This window comes from Oncorhynchus keta, chromosome 2, assembly GCF_023373465.1.
Source record: "Oncorhynchus keta strain PuntledgeMale-10-30-2019 chromosome 2, Oket_V2, whole genome shotgun sequence".
Classification (NCBI taxonomy): Eukaryota; Metazoa; Chordata; class Actinopteri; order Salmoniformes; family Salmonidae; genus Oncorhynchus; species Oncorhynchus keta.
The window spans coordinates 2,909,057-2,930,943 of record NC_068422.1 but is presented as its reverse complement, the minus strand read 5'-3'; the positions used below and the strand labels follow the sequence as shown (position 1 = coordinate 2,930,943).

At 41.8% G+C, this 21,887-nt stretch overlaps 2 protein-coding genes across 2 annotated transcripts in view; one reads left to right on the top strand and one right to left on the bottom strand.

Moving 5' to 3' along the window:
- The window catches only part of LOC118378207 (integrin alpha-9-like), a 185,405-nt gene that overhangs the window by 83,147 nt on the left and 80,371 nt on the right, over positions 1 to 21,887 (bottom strand).
- LOC127909421 (uncharacterized) overlaps positions 18,256 to 21,887 on the top strand; it is a 202,774-nt gene continuing 199,142 nt past the window's right edge. The window contains exon 1 of the mRNA XM_052470799.1: positions 18,256 to 18,491. Within this exon, the coding sequence (XP_052326759.1) occupies positions 18,289 to 18,491 (203 nt within the window). The 5' untranslated portion in view covers positions 18,256 to 18,288. The remainder of the gene's footprint in view (positions 18,492 to 21,887) is intronic.

Genomic DNA, 21,887 nt, shown 5'->3' with positions numbered 1-21,887 from the left:
TCTTTAAGGAATACCTAGGATAGGATAAGTAATCCTTCTCACCCCCCTTTAAGATTTAGATGCACTATTGTAAAGTGACTGTTCTACTGGATGTCATAAGGTGAATGCACCAATTTGTAAGTCGCTCTGGATAAGAGCGTCTGCTAAATGACTTAAATGTAAATGTATACCCCAACCAGAAGCCATGGATTACAGGCAACATCCACACTGAGCTAAAGGGTAGAGCTGCCGCTTTCAAGGAGCGGACTATAACCTGGAAGCTTATAAGAAATCCCGCTATGCCCTCCGACAAACCATCAAACAGGCAAAGCGTCAATACAGGACGAAGATAGGATCATAATGCTCCGACGCTCGTTAGATGTGGCAGGGCTTGCAAACTATTACAGAATACAAAGGGAAGCACAGCCGCGAGCTGTCCAGTGACACAAGCCTACCAGATGAGCTAAATTACTTCTATGCTCACTTCGAGGCAAGTAACAATGAAACATGCATGAGAGCACCAGCTGTTCCCGGACAAATGTGTGATCACCTTCTCCGCAGCCGATGTGAGTAAGACCTTTAAACAGGTCAACATTCACAAGGCCGCAGGGCCAGACGGATTACCAGGACGTGTACTCTAAGCATGCGCTGATCAACTGTCAAGTGTCTAAACTGACATTTTCAACCTCGCCCTGTCTGAGTCTGTAATACCTACATGTTTCAAGCAGACCACTGTAGTTCCTGTGCCCAATGACACTAAGGTAACTTTCCTAAAAAAAACTACAGACCAGGAGTACTCACATCTGTAGGTATAAACTGCTTTGAAAGGCTGGTCATGGCTCACATCAACACCATTATCCCAGAAACCATAGACCCAATCTAATTTGCATACTGCCCCAACAGATCCACAGATGACACAATCTCTATTGCACTCCACACTGCCCATTCACACCTGGACAAAAGGAACACCTATGTGAGAATCATATTCATTGACTACAACTCGGTGTTCAACACCATTGTGCCCTCAAAGCTCATCACTAAGCTAAGGACCCTGGGACTAAATACCTCCCTCTGGAACTGGATCTTGGACTTCCTGACGGGCTGCCCCCAGGTGAGAAGTGTAGGTAACAACATCTCCGCCACGCTGATCCTTAACACGGGGCCCCTCAGAGGTGCGTGCTCAGTCCCCTCCTGTACTCCCTTTTCACTCATGAATGCACGGCCAGGCACGACTCCAACACCATCATTAAGTTTGCCAATGACACAACAATGGTGGGCCGACAACAATGAGACAGCCTATAGGGAGATCAGAGACCTGGCCGTGTGGTGCCAGGACAACAACCTCTCCCCCAACGTGATCACGACTAAGGAGATTTAAAAAATATATATATTTAACCTTTTATTTCACCTTTATTGTGGACTACAGGAAAAGGAGGACCGTGCACGCCCCCATTCTCATCGACGGGGCTGTAGTGGAGCAGGTTGAGAGCTTCAAGTTCCTTGGTGTCCACATCACCAATAAACTAACATGGGCCAAGCACACAAACACAGTCGTGAAGAGGGCACAACAAAACCTATTCCACTTCAGAAGACTGAAAAGGCAACTGCTCGGCCTCCGACCACAAGGCACTACAGAGGGTGGTGCATATGGCCCAGTACATCACTGGGGCCAAGGGAGAGTGACAGCCCGAGAGAGAGCGTGTGAGAGAGCGGGAGAGAGACAGAGCAAGTGAGATAGCGTAAGAGAGAGAACTGGGAGAGAGGGAGAGAAAGAAAGAGCAGCGGTTAGAGAGACCACCGGAAAATAAGGGATAATAGTGTGGCAGTGGTGGAGGATGAGGAGGAGATGTTACTCTTCTCACAATGGCTCTACTTCTAACCTACAAGTGAAGCAGGTTTTTATCATGACATCTCAATACTTTAATTGTTACCATTCAACATCAGCCACAGAACACTTCTTTGTTGGAATGTGAGTCTTTTTATCTTGAGCTCCAGCCTTGGCATAGATCCTCAGTCTACACTTCTACTTCAGTAGAGGATAGAGGATAGTCTACTCTGGGGTTGGGAGAAGAAACGCACTCCAGGTTTACGCAACAACTTGAACCCCATAATAAATCAAGGACGGGTTCTCATTCCTGATGCATGGCTCTTGTTTTCACCAAACACATCACACCGACTGATGGACAGAGGATTTTACACTGGATAGATGGCACAAACAAACAAACAAACAACCAAACAAACAAACAAACAAACAAACACAAACACACACACACACACACACACACACACACACACACACACACACACACACACACACACACACACACACACACACACACACAATGTTATGCCAATCCATTTTATGTTAGAATCAGATACAATGAGCCTCTGAAAAAATGTATCTGTCTACTAAAAGACCAGTACGGTATATCCAGCGCTGATCTTTATAGCCGTTAGTATTGAATGTACCTACATGACATTTATATTCATGGAGGTTAGGATTTAATGTACCACATGACATTTATCTTTATAACTGTTAGGATTTAATGTACCTACATCACATTTATCTTTATAACTGTTGGGTTTTAATGATACCCTATTGCCTACAAATGTCACAAACACATTTGAACTCTTGATCTATGAGTATGGAGTATGTTCGCTTTCATGTCATCATTATCATCTAAAAGATAACCTGTCACGTACAGTAATATTAACCATGATGTACGTAGAGTAATTAGCCATTACTGTCATGTAGGTACATTAAAACCTAACAGCTATAAAGATATATGTCAAACAATACTCCCAGATGGGAACAACTGCTCCAATCAGCCCCGGGGTGTATTTATCAAGCGCTTTAGAGTAGGAGTGCTGATATTGGATCAGGTCCCTGCTGTCCATGTAAACATATTCATTGTTATCTAAAAAGCTAAATACATATTTAGATGCAGGTCCTGAAGTTCACATGCTTACATACATCACCTTTATGCTTATGGGCATAAGAGAATAGGATCGGGAATGGTATAATTGCTTCCTGAAACAATGGCCGTGTGTGTGTTACAGTAAACCTTAATGAGCTCGGTCACATCATGTAGAAGGTATTCAGGACCCGAGACAGTTAAAACCCAGCTGGGATTCATAAAGGCGCACGCACGCACGCACGCACGCACGCACGCACGCACGCACGCACGCACGCACGCACGCACGCACGCACACACACACACACACACACACACGTTTTCTGCTTCAAACATACTAAAACCATCACTACTACTTCTACATTCTGTCAACAAATGAAGACAATGTAGATGTCTAACTACAAGGTTGTAATGGGAGTGAAAACATTCAACAAACAATGAACTTTCAGAACAAATCAACTATAAAGAAATGCCTGAACACAGCTGTACATCTTCACCCATACACACACGGGCACACAAACACACCACACACACACACACACACCACGCACAGTCACACCACACAGTCACATCACGCACACACACCACGCATGTTTTAAGTCACTACATAAAACATCTAATTGCACTTTGGGAAGTGAAGTCAGACTATTTCCTCTAATGTACCTATGGTGCTGGAAGGGACGGCTGCAGTTTTACAGGCTCATAACCAACTGGGCTATTTTGTGTGTTTTTTCACATTGTTTGTAACGTATTTGTACATAATGTTGCTGCTACTGTCTCTTATGACTGAAAAGAGCTTCTGGATATCAGAACAGTGATTACTCACCTCCAACTGGACAAAGAGGTTTTCTTTAAAGAGTCCGACCAGGCCCAAATCCCTGTCATTCGCGAGATCGGGGTGCCTTGTGAGAATTCGTTGGCGAGTGGGTAACCATACCATCCATTCTATTGGCCAACATGCCTTCACTGGAGAAAAAACTGGATGATCTCCGTTCATGATTAACCTACAAACTGGACATTAAAAACTGTAATATCTATTATTATCTATTATTTTCCGCTGAACGACGATATGGATAATATACAGTTGGCTGGGTTTTCTGTGCATCGGCAGAACAGAACAGCTACATCTGGTAAGACGAGTGGTAAGGTTGTGTGTCTATTTGTCAATAACAGCTGGTCAGCAATGTCTAATATTACTCGCCTGAGGTAGAGTGCCTCATGATAAGCTGTCGACCACACTATCTACCAAGAGAGTTCTCATCTATATTTTTATAGCCATCTATTTATCATGACAAACTGATGCTGGCACTAAGACTGCACTCAAAGAGCTGTATAAGGCCATAAGCAAACAATAACATTCTCATACAGAAGTGGCACTCCTAGTGGCCGGGGACTTTAATGCAGGCAAACTTAAATCGGTTTTACCTAATTTATACCAGCATGTCACATGTGCAACCACAGGAAAAACAACTCTAGACCAACTTTACTCCACACACAGAGACAGATACAAAGCTCTCCTTCCATTTGGCAAATCTGACCATAATTCTATGCTCCTGATTCCTGCTTACAAGCAAAAACTAAAGCAGGAAGTACCTGTAACTCACTCAATACGGAAGTGGTCAGAAGACGAGGATGCTACACTACAGGACTGTTTAACTAGCACAGACTGGAATATGTTCCAGGATTCATCCAATGGAATTGAAATGGTATACCACCTCAGTCACCGGCTTCATCAATAAGTCACATTTTGTTTGTCACATGCCGAATACAACAGGTGTAGACCTTACAGTGAAATGCTTCCAAGACAAGCCCTTAACCAACAATGCTTTAAGAAGTTTAGAAAAAAAAGAGATAAGTAAAAAAATAGATAAGTAGAAAATAGAAAATAAAAGTAACAAATAATTAAACAGCAGCAGTAAAATAACTGGGGGTACTGGTACGTAGTCAATTTGCGGGGGCACCGGTTAGTTGAGGTAATTGAGGTAATATGTACATGTAGGTAGAGTTAAAGTGACTATGCATAGATTATAAACAGAGAGCAGCAGCAGCGTAAATGAGGGTCTGGGTAGAACCGTCCGCCCCATCCCGCATGCGGGATCGTGACTACAGCCTCAAGCTCATTACCATAACGTAACATTAGCGATTTCTAAAAATTGCAAATGAAATGAAATAAATATGCCTGCCCTCAAGCTTATCCTTTTCTTAACAATCCTGTCGTCTCTGATTTTCAAAATATGCTTTAGAACCAGAGAAAATCAATAATTTGTGTAAGAGTGGTGATAGCTTTTACACCTGCATTGTTTGCTGTTTGGGGTTTTAGGCTGGGTTTCTGTACAGCACTTTGAGATATCAGCTGATGTACGAAGGGCTATATAAATACATTTGATTTGATTTTGATTTGATTTGATTTGATAGCTAGCTTAGCATTTAGCGTTAGCATTTAGCACGCAACATATTCACAAAAACCAGCAAAGGGATCAAATTAAATAATTTACCTTTGAAGAACTTCAGATGTTTCAATGAGGAGACTCTCAGTTACATAGCAGATGTCCAGTTTTTCCTGAAAGATGCTTGTGTAGGACACAACGTTCCGTTTTGTTACTATGCATTTGGCTACCGAAACTAACCGAAAATTCAGTCACCTAAACGTCGAACTTTTTTCCGAATTAACTCCATAATATCGACTGAAACATGGAAAACGTTGTTTGAATCAATCCTCAAGGTGTTTTGTCATATATCTCTTCATTGAAATGCCGTCCCTGGAAGCGTGCATTCTTCTCTGATTCGGATGGAAAAATACTGGTAGCTGACTTTTTGCGCACCAATTTCCACGCAGACACCGTGCGGGACACTTGGCAATTGTAGTCTCTTATGGTCAATCTTCCAATGATATGCCTACAAATACGTCACAATGCTGCAGACACCTGGGGGAAACGATAGGAAGTGTCCGTTCATTCCTGTCGCATTCACAGCCATATAAGGCGATCATGGAAAACGTGCCTTCAGAAATCCTGTTGATTTCCTGGTCGCTCAAACATCTTGGTTTTGCCTGTAGATTTTGTTCTATGGCACTCACAGTGAAAATCTTTGCAGTTCTGGAAACGTCAGAGTGTCTTCTTTCCAAAACTATCAATTCCAAGCATAGTCGAGCATCTTTTCGTGACAAAATATTGCGCTAAAAACGGGCACATCTTTTTATCAAAAAATGAAATACTGCCCCTATAGGACTAACAGGTTAAAGTGACTATGCATAGATTATAAACAGAGAGCAGCAGCAGCGTAAATGAGGGTCTGGGTAGAACCTCGATTAGGGGTAGAAGCTATTAAGAAGCCTTTTGGACCTAGACTTGGCACTCTGGCACCGCTTGCCGTGCGGTAGCAGAGAGAACAGTCCATGACTAGGGTGGCTGGAGTCTTTGACAATTATTAGGGCCTTCCTCTGACACCGCCTGGTATAGAGGTCCTGGATGGCAGGGAGCTTGGCCCAAGTGATGTACCGTCGATGAGAATGGGGGTGTGCTCGGTCCTCCTTTTCCTGTAGTCCACAATCATCTCCTTTGTCTTGATCACGTTGAGGGAGAGGTTGTCTTGGGACCACATGGCCAGGTCTCTGATCTCCCTATAGGCGGTCTCATCATTGTCTGTGATCAGGCACCACTGTTGTGTCATTTGCAAACTTGATGATGGTGTTGGAGTCGTGCCTGGCCATGCAGTCATGAGTGAAAAGGGAGTATAGGAGGGGACTGAGCATGCACCCCTGAGCACACACCTCCCTGTGTTAATAATCAACGTGGCGGGTGTCTTGTTCCCTACCCTTACCACCTGGGGGGCGGCCCGTCAGGAAGTCCAGGATCCAGTTGCAGAGGGAGGTGTTTTTGTCCCAGGGTCCTTAGCTTAGTGATGAGCTTTGAGGGCACTATGGTGTTGAACGCTGAGCTGAAGTCCATTAACAGCATTCTCACATAGGTGTTCCTTCTGTCCAGGTGGGAAAGGGCAGTGTGGAGTGCAATTGAGATTCCCATCATCTGTGGATCTGTTGGAGCGGTATGCAAATTGGAGTGGGTCTAAGTCTTCTGGGATAATGGTATTGATGTGAGCCATGACCAGTCTTTCAAAGCACTTCATGGCTACAGATGTAGTCATTTAGGCAGGTTACCTTCTGCTTGAAACATGTAGGTATTACAGACTCAGTCAGGAAGAGGTTGAAAATGTCAGTTTAGACACTTGCCAGTTGGTCAGTGTATGCTCGCAGTACACGTCCTGGTAATCCCTCTGGCCCCGCGGCCTTGTGAATGTTGACCTGTTTAAAGGTCTTGCTCACATCGGCTACAGAGAGCATGATCACACAGTCGTAGGCAGGGTAGCCTAGTGGTTAGAGCGTTGGACTAGTAATCAAAAGGTTGCAAGTTCGAATCCCCGAGTTGACAAGGTACAAATCTGTCGTTCTGCCCCTGAACAGGCAGTTAACCAACTGTTCCTAGGCCGTCATTGAAAATAAGATTTTTTTCTTAACTGACTTGCCTAGTAAAATAAAGGTAAAAAACACACAAAAAAACAAACAGCTTAACTTAAAGGAAGACTCCCTGCTATCTGTTTCTCTCCATCACTGACCATAGCTGTAGCGGTCTGAGGCTGGAACTAGGAAGGACATCCCACGCCTCTCTTATTTTCTGAGTATACTGCTCAGTATGTGAAGTTAATACATGTATATAACCCAGTTACTAGGGTTTAGGTCAAACTTGTCCAGGAGGTGTTGGTGTTTATGTTGACCAACGCATTTTAACATTATAAAGCATTATACATGTAGGCTTTCAAAAATAAGTGTAACCGAATTCTATATCAAATGGTAGCTATTGACGTTCTTTGTTGCAGTTTTGAATGTACAACTAGAGAGTTTGAAGACTTCCTGAAGGTTGAAGACTTCCTGTCTTTGAGAGATCAACTTCCTGTGTCATCTTGACAATGACTATTCGAAACTTAAAAAGGAAGCTTTTGATTTCCACTTCTCTGCATCTGATTGGACAAATGCATTCGTTTTACAGACCAAAGCTCTTTGTGAAAATACCAAAGGGAGTACCAGATAGCAGTGGATAGGGAAAAGCAGATATGTTGGGTATTGTTTTAACATGTATCCAGTCTGGCTCAGCCCTGTCTGACTGAGCTCTCGCCCATTCTGGTGACAGACTGAAGAGCGCTCCAGATGCTTCCTGTAGCATGCAGTTGATTTGGTTAAGGACACTTTTACTGGGACATTCATTGTTATTCTTGAATCCATTATTTTGGAACATTTGAACAACAGTCACTTAGCACTGTGTTTTGTTCGCAGATAGATATAAATCTTTCAAAATTGCTGTATAATGGGGCCAGCGCACTGGCTGTAGTGCATTCCAGACCCGAGTTATTTGTGGGTTTGCTTTAGCTTGCCTAGAGTGCCAGGTGGGAATATTTTGCAATTTTGGGACATTTCTTCCATTCCATTGAAACAGGCAGGGACAATCAAACACAATTAAATAATTTAAAATCTCTTAAAATACTATTTGAACCCAGGTCTGCCGTGCCGTACATTAAATAAATCTCTGATGTGTGCATGTTTTCTATTTCCCATAGGCCAGACTCCGTCTACATACAGGAAACACAGTATGGTGATAGCAGGAGTATGCGCTTCTGGCAACAACCAGGGTGAGTTGTCAGGATCGGAGCCAGGGGGAGAAGCCATGGTGAGGAGCAAAGGTGAGGAGCCAGGGTAAGTAGTCAAGGTAGATAAGAAGTAGAGCTGGGGTCTGAACCAGGGTAGATAAGAAGTAGAGCTGTGGTCTGAACCAGGGTAAGTAGTCAAGGTAGACAAGAAGTAGAGCTGTGGTCTGAACCAGGGTAAGTAGTCAAGGTAGATAAGAAGTAGAGCTGGGGTCTGAACCAGGGTAAGTAGTAAGGGTAGATAAGAAGTAGAGCTGGGGTCTGAGCCAGGGTGAGTAGCCAGGGTAGATAAGAAGTAGAGCTGGGGTCTGAACCAGGGTAAGTAGTCAAGGTAGATAAGAAGTAGAGCTGGGGTCTGAGCCAGGGTGAGTAGTCAAGGTAGATAAGAAGTAGAGCTGGGGTCTGAACCAGGGTAAGTAGTCAAGGTAGATAAGAAGTAGAGCTGGGGTCTGAGCCAGGGTGAGTAGTCAAGGTAGATAAGAAGTAGAGCTGTGGTCTGAGCCAGGGTAGATAAGAAGTAGAGCTGTGGTCTGAACCAGGGTAGATAAGAAGTAGAGCTGTGGTCTGAACCAGGGTAGATAAGAAGTAGAGCTGTGGTCTGAACCAGGGTAAGTAGTCAGGGTAGATAAGAAGTAGAGCTAGGGTCGGAGCCAGGGTGATAGCTAGGGAGATAAGAAGTAGAGCCAGGGTGTGGAGACAGGGTAGATAAAAGTAGAGCTGGGGTGTGGAGCCAAGGTAAGTGGACAGGGTAGATAAGTAGAGCCAAGGTCAGAGCCAGGGTAGATAAGAAGTAGAGCCAGGGTCGGAGCCAGGGTTCTATATCTACAGCCATTGATGGATAAAACTTCATCATCTGCTTTTAATTGTGTGTGTGTGGTGCGAGTGTGCGTGTGTGTGTGTGTGCTGCGTGGTGTGTGTGTGTGCTGCGTGGTGTGTGTGTGTGCTGCGTGGTGTGTGTGTGTGCTGCGTGGTGTGTGTGTGTGCTGCGTGGTGTGTGTGTGTGCTGCGTGGTGTGTGTGTGTGTGTGCATGTGTGCTGTATGGTGGCATCAAGTGGCAGCTAACTAGCCAGTACAAGAGCCATCCAGGAAACCTTCTATCTTTAGTGTTCTATTGTCCTAAAAGACTACAAACCCAACTATGTGCATACGATTTCTATGATCTAGATTAGAACACAACACAGTTCTGTACATGATCCCTGTTCAGTTTAAGATTTCATCTACTTCCCCAGATCAGATTTAAAAAATGTATGTCTCTGCGTGCAGCTTGAAGGAAGTTACTAACTAGAGATAGCGCAATTGCTAACTAGTGTAGGCGCAACAACTGAAAGTGTATGGTACATGCTAGCATGCTAGAAGATATACTATATATACAGAACTATGTGGACACCCCTTCAAATTAGTGGATTCTGCAATTTTAGCCACACCCGTTGCTGACAGGTGTATCAATTCCAGCACACAGCCATGCAATCTCCATAAAAACATTGGTAGTAGAATGGTCTTACTGAACAGCTTAGTGACTTTCAAAGTGGCACTGTCATAGGATACCACCTTTCCAACAAGTCAGTCAAATTTCTGCCCTTCTAGAGCTGCCCCGGTCAACTGTACATATTGTTATTGTGAAGTGGAAACGTCTTGGAGCAATAACGGCTCAGTCGTGAAGTGGTAGATTACACAAACTCGGAACGGGACCACTGAGTGCTGAAGCGTGTAAAAATTGTCTGTCCTCAGTTGCAACACTCACTACCGTGTTCCAAAGTGTCTCTGGAAGCAACGTCAGCACAAGAACTGTTCGTCGGGAGCTTCATGAAATGGGTTTCCATGGCCGAGCAGCCGCACACAAGCCTAAGATCACCATGTGTAATGCCAAGCGTCGGCTGGAGTGGTGTAAAGCTCCCACCATTGGAAACGTGTTCTCTGGAGTGATGAATCACCCTTCAACATCTGGCAGTCAGATGATGAATCTGGGTTTGGCGGACGCCAGGATAACGCTACCTGCCCTAATGCATAGTGCCAAAGCTTGGTGGTGGAGGAATAATGGTCAGGGGCTGTTTTTCATGGTTCGAGCCCCTTAGTTCCAGTGAAGGGACATTTTAACGCTACAGCATACAATTAAATTCTAGATGATTCTGTGTGTCCAACAGTTTGGGGAAGGCCCTTTCCTGTTTCAACATGACAATTCCCAGTGCGCAAAGTGAGGTCCATACAGAAATAGTTTTCCGAGATGGGTGTGAAAGAGCCCTGTGTGAAAGAGCCCTGCACAGAGCCCTGACCTCAACCCCATTGAAAACCTTTGGGATGAATTGGAACACAAAGTGTGAACCAGGCCTAATCGCCCAACATCAGTGCCCAACCTCACTAATGCTCTTGTGGCTGAATGGAAGCATGTCCCCACAGCAATGTTCCAAAATCTAGTGGAAAGCCTTCCCAGAAGAGTGGAGGCTGTTATAGCAGCAAAGGGGGGACCAACTCTGTATTATTGCCCATGGTTTTGGAATAAGATGTTTGACGAGCATTCGTCCACATACTTTTGTTCATGTACTGTACCACAGACTTAGGCTTGCGAAACTACCTCTAACTTCATTCCTACTGGACACACAGACATGAAAATGGTATCCACAAGTTACTCTGACTCTGGAGAAGGAGACAAAGGGTCTCATTGCCAAATTCCTAAAGTATCCCTTTAATGTAGTATTTGATGTGTCACCTTACAAAATAAATCAGACTGTGACAGATTAGAATGTCCCTGTCAATGCTGTCAAACCCACATGAGAAATCCTTAACATTAGTATGCTAAAATCTAGTGCTGTAATATTGCCTAATCAGCTCAATACTTGCAGACAGTGCATTTTTATCAAAGGCTTTATTCCAAGAACAGGATTCATTCCATGTTTCCAGTGTATTTATTACTATATCCTACGCTCCTCTGCTCTGACTACGTCCCACAGGGCACCCGGTTTCCTATACAAACCCTGGTCAAACCTAATGCACTATATAGGGAATAGGGTGCCCTATGAGAGACAGCCTCTATGGGTTTTAATAGTTTTCCATCCTATGCTTTATAAATAGAGTAGTTCTGCCTTGTTTTAACAGAAACCAGCTGGATGCTATTTTCTTCCTCCTGCCCTGTCCATTCACTGTATCAGCTTTCTCTCTCTCTGTGTGTGTGTGTGTGTGTGTGTGTGTGTGTGTGTGTGTGTGTGTGTGTGTGTGTGTGTGTGTGTGTGTGTGTGTGTGTGTGTGTGTGTGTGTGTGTGTGTGTGTGTGTGTGTGTGTGTGTGTATTATATTTCCTTTCTTGGCCAGCGGTAAATGAAATCAGTGGAATGGCATCGAGGGAATTGAAAATGTCTTACTGCTGCAGAACTGAATAAGGAGGCCAACAAAGCATGCAGTGTGGTAGTGGTGGTGCCGTGTGGATCTGGCTCTGTCTAGGAATGTGCCAGTGGTAGGCAGGGGTGTCTCTGGGAGTAGGTCTCTCAGTGTTTTAATATTGCTCAGGTACAGAAGTGGAGGGAGCACTTCATTTGTCCATGGATACAGTATAGTGGAGTCGTGTAATGTGATGCGATGACGTAGCAGCTAAACTAAACTGTGTTCCACTCATTAAGACTTTACATGACGTTCCATTTAGCATTCTGGAATCTACCAGGCTCTTTAGTGAACGTCATGTTTCTCCTCCATGGAAAGCTTTATTAGACAGACCACACTACTTCTCAAACCGTCTCTGTGATCACAACATGTGGTGGGTTTACAGCATCGGCAATCCATCCTCATATGCATATTTATGCTTCAACAAGCCCATCTCACAGCCCTGTGGTGGTATGAATACAGTATGTGTCGTGAACCTGTGACAAGGGCCACTGCCATTTGCGGTCATTAAAGAGTGGTATAGCGAGCTAGCGTAGTAGGCTATTAGGTCCATTACAGACTTTATTTGATTTTTGTTCACCTTTATTTTACCAGGTAGGCCAATTGAGAACAAGTTCTCATTTACAACTGTAACCTGGCCAAGATAAAGCAAAGCAGTGCGACAAAGACACCTATTAAGACACAAAGCTCAAGCCCAGCCCCCTAACAGTTGTCTAGGAACTCCTCTTGGTGCCCCACATTCCTGGCCTAATGTTCACTATCTCTGCCCTATATGTCCCCAGTATATCCCATAATAACTTTGCCTTGGCTGGCAGTATTAAATATCTTCTAGCAGATATCTCTATCTGTCCTGGCTCTAGTTTATTTATAAGCCCATCAGTCTATTATGATGGTTGGACCTTGGCGCTTCTTCTGGTGGAAACTTGGGCATCTGTCTGTCAACACTAAAATAAAGTGAAGACGCCATAGTGACGCAGAAAGGCGACCTCCAGCCTGACAACTGGTGGAGATGGGGGTAGAGATAGTTTAAGAATGTATTCCAATCACGCTGCGCCTTGGTCTCCTCGTTATGACGAATGTGACAATAACAACCAGGTTCAGTATAATATCCAGGTTCAGTATAATATCCAGGTTCAGTATAATATCCAGGTTCAGTATAATATCCAGGTTTAGTATAATATCCAGGTTCAGTATAATATCCAGGTTCAGTATAATATCCAGGTTCAGTATAATATCCAGGTTCAGTATAATATCCAGGTTCAGTATAATATCCAGGTTCAGTATAATATCCAGGTTCAGTATAATATCCAGGTTCAGTATAATATCCAGGTTTAGTATAATATCCATGTTCAGTATAATATCCAGGTTTAGTATAATATCCAGGTTCAGTATAATATCCAGGTTCAGTATAATATCCAGGTTTAGTATAATATCCAGGTTCAGTATAATATCCAGGTTCAGTATAATATCCAGATTTAGTATAATATCCAGGTTCAGTATAATATCCAGGTTCAGTATAATATCCAGGTTTAGTATAATATCCAGGTTCAGTATAATATCCAGGTTCAGTATAATATCCAGGTTCAGTATAATATCCAGGTTCAGTATAATATCCAGGTTCAGTATAATATCCAGGTTCAGTATAATATCCAGGTTCAGTATAATATCCAGGTTCAGTATAATATCCAGGTTTAGTATAATATCCAGGTTCAGTATAATATCCAGGTTCAGTATAATATCCAGGTTTAGTATAATATCCAGATGCAAAAAGTAGATGAACACTGATCTAAACCTGCAAGCTATTTCATGATACATTTTCAAGGTTAACTGATATACAGTAAGCTGAGGGACAACCAAAGAGATGATGGGCCAATTGCACGAAAATTAATTTGAGAATGTGAGACTTGAAAATTAAGGGTGGAGAAAATTCAGCTCTTGAAATCAATCACTTACTCACACGCAAACACCACTCCTGCTCCTTTCAACCACCCAAATCACTCACACACACACACACACACACACACACACACACACACACACACACACACACACACACACACACACACACACACACACACACACACACACACACACACACACACACACACACACACACACACACACACACACACACGGAGAGAAAGCTGATACAGTGAATGGACAGGGCAGGAGGAAGAAAATTCCTGGTCCTTTCAAACATCCATATCATTCACCATTAGAATATCCCCGTTGTCCGTCTCTAGAATGTGAGGTATGACTGTAGTAAGAAGTGCGTCATTTATTTTAGCTCAAATAACCAAACAAAGTTCATCTGGAACTCTGGCATGCCTTTGCACAGCCGTTCCCCCGCCACCCAAAACATCAATATGAAACACATTATCTGATTTCACTATCAATGAACTGGCGTTCCATAATGTCTTGTGATTTAGTGAGTGAGTGATCATTCCTGGTGTTTTTCTCTGATACACGTAGGGTTGTGTAATCTTTGTTAGTCCATGTGTTCACTGTGTGTAAGGATTTCAAGTCTAAGTCCATTACATGTTAGATGAAAATGTTGACTAACGATGAATTGATCAAGTGTTTAATCAAAATCAGATCCATCTGTGTAAACTAATCTGTTTCTCTCTCTGATAAGCAGTTTTTCCACATACAGATCTGCTATCTTCATTTGATCACTGTTGTCGCATATCATTTTCTGTGACCCTCCAAAAATGTTCTTCCATTATAATCCACATATTAATTTATACATCTAACGTATAGAACTATACACACCTAACGTATAGAACTATACACACCTAACGTATAGAACTATACACACCTAACGTATAGAACTATACACACCTAACGTATAGAACTATACACACCTAACGTATAGAACTATACACACCTAACGTATAGAACTATACACACCTAACGTATAGAACTATATACACCTAACGTATAGAACTATACACACCTAACGTATAGAACTATACACACCTAACGTATAGAACTATATACACCTAACGTATAGAACTATACACACCTAACGTATAGAACTATACACACCTAACGTATAGAACTATACACACCTAACGTATAGAACTATATACACCTAACGTATAGAACTATACACACCTAACGTATAGAACTATATACACCTAACGTATAGAACTATACACACCTAACGTATAGAACTATACACACCTAACGTATAGAACTATACACACCTAACGTATAGAACTATATACACCTAACGTATAGAACTATACACACCTAACGTATAGAACTATATACACCTAACTTATAGAACTATACACACCTAACGTATAGAACTATACACACCTAACGTATAGAACTATACACACCTAACGTATAGAACTATATACACCTAACGTATAGAACTATACACACCTAACGTATAGAACTATACACACCTAACGTATAGAACTATACACACCTAACGTATAGAACTATATACACCTAACGTATAGAACTATACACACCTAACGTATAGAACTATACACACCTAACGTATAGAACTATATACACCTAACGTATAGAACTATACACACCTAACGTATAGAACTATATACACCTAACGTATAGAACTATACACACCTAACGTATAGAACTATATACACCTAACGTATAGAACTATACACACCTAACGTATAGAACTATACACACCTAACGTATAGAACTATACACACCTAACGTATAGAACTATATACACCTAACGTATAGAACTATACACACCTAACGTATAGAACTATACACACCAAACGTATAGAACTATATACACCTAACGTATAGAACTATACACACCTAACGTATAGAACTATACACACCTAACGTATAGAACTATATACACCTAACGTATAGAACTATACACACCTAACGTATAGAACTATACACACCTAACGTATAGAACTATACACACCTAACGTATAGAACTATATACACCTAACGTATAGAACTATACACACCTAACGTATAGAACTATATACACCTAACGTATAGAACTATACACACCTAACGTATAGAACTATATACACCTAACGTATAGAACTATACACACCTAACGTATAGAACTATACACACCTAACGTATAGAACTATACACACCTAACGTATAGAACTATATACACCTAACGTATAGAACTATACACACCTAACGTATAGAACTATACACACCTAACGTATAGAACTATACACACCTAACGTATAGAACTATATACATCTAACGTATAGAACTATACACACCTAACGTATAGAACTATATACACCTAACGTATAGAACTATACACACCTAACATATAGGACTATACACACCTAACGTATAGAACTATACACACCTAACGTATAGAACTATACACACCTAACGTATAGAACTATATACACCTAACGTATAGAACTATACACACCTAACGTATAGAACTATACACACCTAACGTATAGAACTATACACACCTAACGTATAGAACTATATACATCTAACGTATAGAACTATACACACCTAACGTATAGAACTATATACACCTAACGTATAGAACTATACACACCTAACGTATAGGACTATACACACCTAACGTATAGAACTATACACACCTAACGTATAGAACTATACACACCTAACGTATAGAACTATATACACCTAACGTATAGAACTATAAACACCTAACGTATAGAACTATACACACCTAACGTATAGAACTATACACACCTAACGTATAGAACTATACACACCTAACGTATAGAACTATACACACCTAACGTATAGAACTATATACACCTAACGTATAGAACTATACACACCTAACGTATAGAACTATATACACCTAACGTATAGAACTATACACACCTAACGTATAGAACTATACACACCTAACGTATAGAACTATACACACCTAACGTATAGAACTATATACACCTAACGTATAGAACTATATACACCTAACGTATAGAACTATACACACCTAACGTATAGAACTATACACACCTAACGTATAGAACTATATACACCTAACGTATAGAACTATATACACCTAACGTATAGAACTATACACACCTAACGTATAGAACTATACACACCTAACGTATAGAACTATACACACCTAACGTATAGAACTATACACACCTAACGTATAGAACTATACACACCTAACATATAGAACTATACACACCTAACATATAGAACTATACACACCTATCGTATAGAACTATACACACCTAACGTATAGAACTATACACACCTAACGTATAGAACTATATACACCTAACGTATAGAACTATACACACCTAACATATAGAACTATACACACCTAACATATAGAACTATACACACCTATCATATAGAACTATACACACCTAACGTATAGAACTATACACACCTAACGTATAGAACTATACACACCTAACGTATAGAACTATACAAAACCTAACGTATAGAACTATACACACCTAACATATAGAACTATACACACCTAACATATAGAACTATACACACCTATCATATAGAACTATACACACCTAACGTATAGAACTATACACACCTAACGTATAGAACTATATACACCTAACGTATAGAACTATACAAAACCTAATGTATAGAACTATACACACCTAACGTATAGAACTATACACACCTAACATATAGAACTATACACACCTATCATATAGAACTATACACACCTAACGTATAGAACTATACACACCTAACGTATAGAACTATACACACCTAACGTATAGAACTATACACACCTAACGTATAGAACTATATACACCTAACGTATAGAACTATACACACCTCCAAAACTCTTGAGCGTGCCGTCCTTGGCCAGCTCTACCGCTATCTCTCTCAGAATGACCTTCTTGATCCAAATCAGTCAGGTTTCAAGACTAGTCATTCAACTGAGACTGCTCTTCTCTGTATCACGGAGGCGCTCCGCACTGCTAAAGCTAACTCTCTCTCCTCTGCTCTCATCCTTCTAGACCTATCGGCTGCCTTCGATACTGTGAACCATCAGATCCTCCTCTCCACCCTCTCCGAGTTGGGCATCTCCGGCGCGGCCCACGCTATTGCGTCCTACCTGACAGGTCGCTCCTACCAGGTGGCGTGGCGAGAATCTGTCTCCCTCACCACGCGCTCTCACCACTAGTGTCCCCCAGGGCTCTGTTCTAGGCCCTCTCTTATTCTCGCTATACACCAAGTCACTTGGCTCTGTCATAACCTCACATGGTCTCTCCTATCATTGCTATGCAGACGACACACAATTAATCTTCTCCTTTCCCCCTTCTGATGACCAGGTGGCGATCGCATCTCTGCATGTCTGGCAGACATATCAGTGTGGATGACGGATCACCACCTCAAGCTGAACCTCAGCAAGACGGAGCTCCTCTTCCTCCCGGGGAAGGACTGCCCGTTCCATGATCTCGCCATCACGGTTGACAACTCCATTGTGTCCTCCTCCCAGAGCGCTAAGAACCTTGGCGTGATCCTGGACAACACCCTGTCGTTCTCAACTAACATCAAGGCGGTGTCCCGTTCCTGTAGGTTCATGCTCTACAACATCCGCAGAGACCCTGCCTCACACAGGAAGCGGCGCAGGTCCTAATCCAGGCACTTGTCATCTCCCGTCTTGATTACTGCAACTCGCTGTTGGCTGGGCTCCCTGCCTGTGCCATTAAACCCCTACAACTCATCCAGAACGCCGCAGCCCGTCTGGTGTTCAACCTTCCCAAGTTCTCTCACGTCACCCCGCTCCTCCGCTCTCTCCACTGGCTTCCAGTTGAAGCTCGCATCCGCTACAAGACCATGGTGCTCGCCTACGGAGCTGTGAGGGAACGGCACCTCAGTACCTCCAGGCTCTGATCAGGCCCTACACCCAAACAAGGGCACTGCGTTCATCCACCTCTGGCCTGCTCGCCTCCCTACCACTGAGGAAGTACAGTTCCCGCTCAGCCCAGTCAAAACTGTTCGCTGCTCTGGCCCCCAATGGTGGAACAAACTCCCTCACGACGCCAGGACAGCGGAGTCAATCACCACCTTCCGGAGACACCTGAAACCCCACCTCTTCAAGGAATACCTAGGATAGGGTAAGTAAGGGTAAGTAATCCTTCTCACCCCCCTTCTCCCCCAACAAGATTTAGATGCAAGTGGCTGTTCCACTGGTTGTCATAAGGTGTATGCACCAATTTGTAAGTCGCTCTGGATAAGAGCGTCTGCTAAATGACTTAAATGTAAATGTAAATGTAATATAGAACTATACACACCTAACGTATAGAACTATACACACCTAACGTATAGAACTATATACACCTAACGTATAGAACTATACACACCTAACGTATAGAACTGTACACACCTAACGTATAGAAGTATACACACCTAACGTATAGAACTATACACACCTAACGTATAGAACTATACACACCTAACGTATAGAACTATACACACCTATCATATAGAAGTATACATACCTAACCTATAGAACTATATACACCTAACGTATAGAACTATACACACCTAAAGTTTAGAACTATATAAACCTAACGTATAGAACTATATACACCTAACGTATAGGAATATACACACCTAACGTATAGAACTATACACACATAAGGTATAGAACTATACACACCTAACGTATAGAACTATATACACCTAACGTATAGAACTATACACACCTAACGTATAGAACTATACACACCTAACGTATAGAACTATATACACCTAACGTATAGAACTATACACACCTAACGTATAGAACTATATACACCTAACGTATAGAACTATACACACCTAACGTATAGAACTATACACACCTAACGTATAGAACTATATACACCTAACGTATAGGACTATACACACCTGACGTAAAGAACTATACACACCTAACGTATAGAACTATATACACCTAACGTATAGAACTATAAACACCTAACGTATAGAACTATATACACCTAACGTATAGAACTATATACACCTAACATATAGGACTATACACACCTAACATATAGGACTATACACACCTAACGTATAGAACTGTACACACCTAACGTATAGAACTGTACACACCTAACGTATAGAACTATACACACCTAACATATAGAACTATACACACCTAACGTATAGAACTATATACACCTAACGTATAGAACTATATACACCTAACGTATAGAACTGTACACACCTAACGTATAGAACTATACACACCTAACGTATAGAACTATATACACCTAACGTATAGAACTGTACACACCTAACGTATAGAACTGTACACACCTAACGTATAGAACTATACACACCTAACATATAGGACTATACACACCTAACGTATATAACTATACACACCTAATGTATAGAACTATACACACCTAACGTATAGAACTATACACACCTAACATATAGGACTATACACACCTAACGTATAGAACTATATACACCTAACGTATAGAACTATACACACCTAACGTATAGAACTATACACACCTAACGTATAGAACTATACACACCTAACATATAGAACTATACACACCTATCGTATAGAACTATACACACCTAACGTATAGAACTATACACACCTATCATATAGAAGTATACACACCTAACGTATAGAACTGTACACACCTAACGTATAGAACTATACACACCTAACGTATAGAACTATACACACCTAACGTATAGAACTGTACACACCTATCATATAGAAGTATACACACCTAACGTATAGAACTATACACACCTAAAGTATAGAACTGTACACACCTAACGTATAGAAGTATACACACCTATCATATAGAAGTATACACACCTAACGTATAGAACAATATACACCTAACGTATAGAACAATATACACCTAACGTATAGAACTATACACACACCTAACATATAGAACTATATACACCTAACGTATAGAACTATATACACCTAACGTATAGGACTATACACACCTAACGTATAGAACTATACACACCTAACATATAGAACTATATACACCTAACGTATAGAACTATATACACCTAACGTATAGAACTATACACACCTAACGTATAGAACTATACACACCTAACGTATAGAACTATATACACCTAACGTATAGAACTATAAACACCTAACTTATAGAACTATACACACCTAACGTATAGAACTATATACACCTAACGTATAGAACTATATACACCTAACATATAGGACGATACACACCTAACGTATAGAACTGTACACACCTAACGTATAGAACTGTACACACCTAACGTATATAACTATATGTATGTACTGCTGTATGGCAGGGTAGCAGACCTGGGTTCTAACACAGTCAAGCACATATAAAGTACTTGAAGTGTTTTCGAATAGTGTTTGAACCCAGGACTTTTTTTGTGGGGGGGGGGGATCAGAGAGAGTGCGAGAAGGATAGAATGGTATTGAGTTCAGTCAGGCTCAGCCTCCCAGGGAGAAATTAGCCTGGGGTCCACTGTAGAGAATGGCAGTGAAATGCACAGGCTCCGTGTGGGGTGGGACCTCTGGTCCCCATTAGCAGGAGGTGAGACATACATGGACACCCTCAGGCCTCAGGACATACGGTAGGTCCACTCTAAGGCTGCCTCTGAATCAGCAGGTTACGATACAGTAACTTACTATTTATGCGACTGTCTACTCCGGACAATAAGCTTGTCTGCACATTAAGATGCAAATTGCAGTAATTAAAACCTAGTTTCAGTCAGAGCTCTAGGCTATCTGACGATAGTGACAACTGTCTACTACGGTGACCGAAGGCTTGGAAATTAAATAACAGAAATTTGCATGGCTCAACCAGTGAGTGTGCGGAGGGATCAGTTTCCAGTTTAAGACACATATCTTCCTGCACCGTAGCTACTTATCTATGTGGTCTGTGAAGCTACTCTACCACCTACTGTTTCTATCCATTTGGAGATGATAGCAGAAAGTAA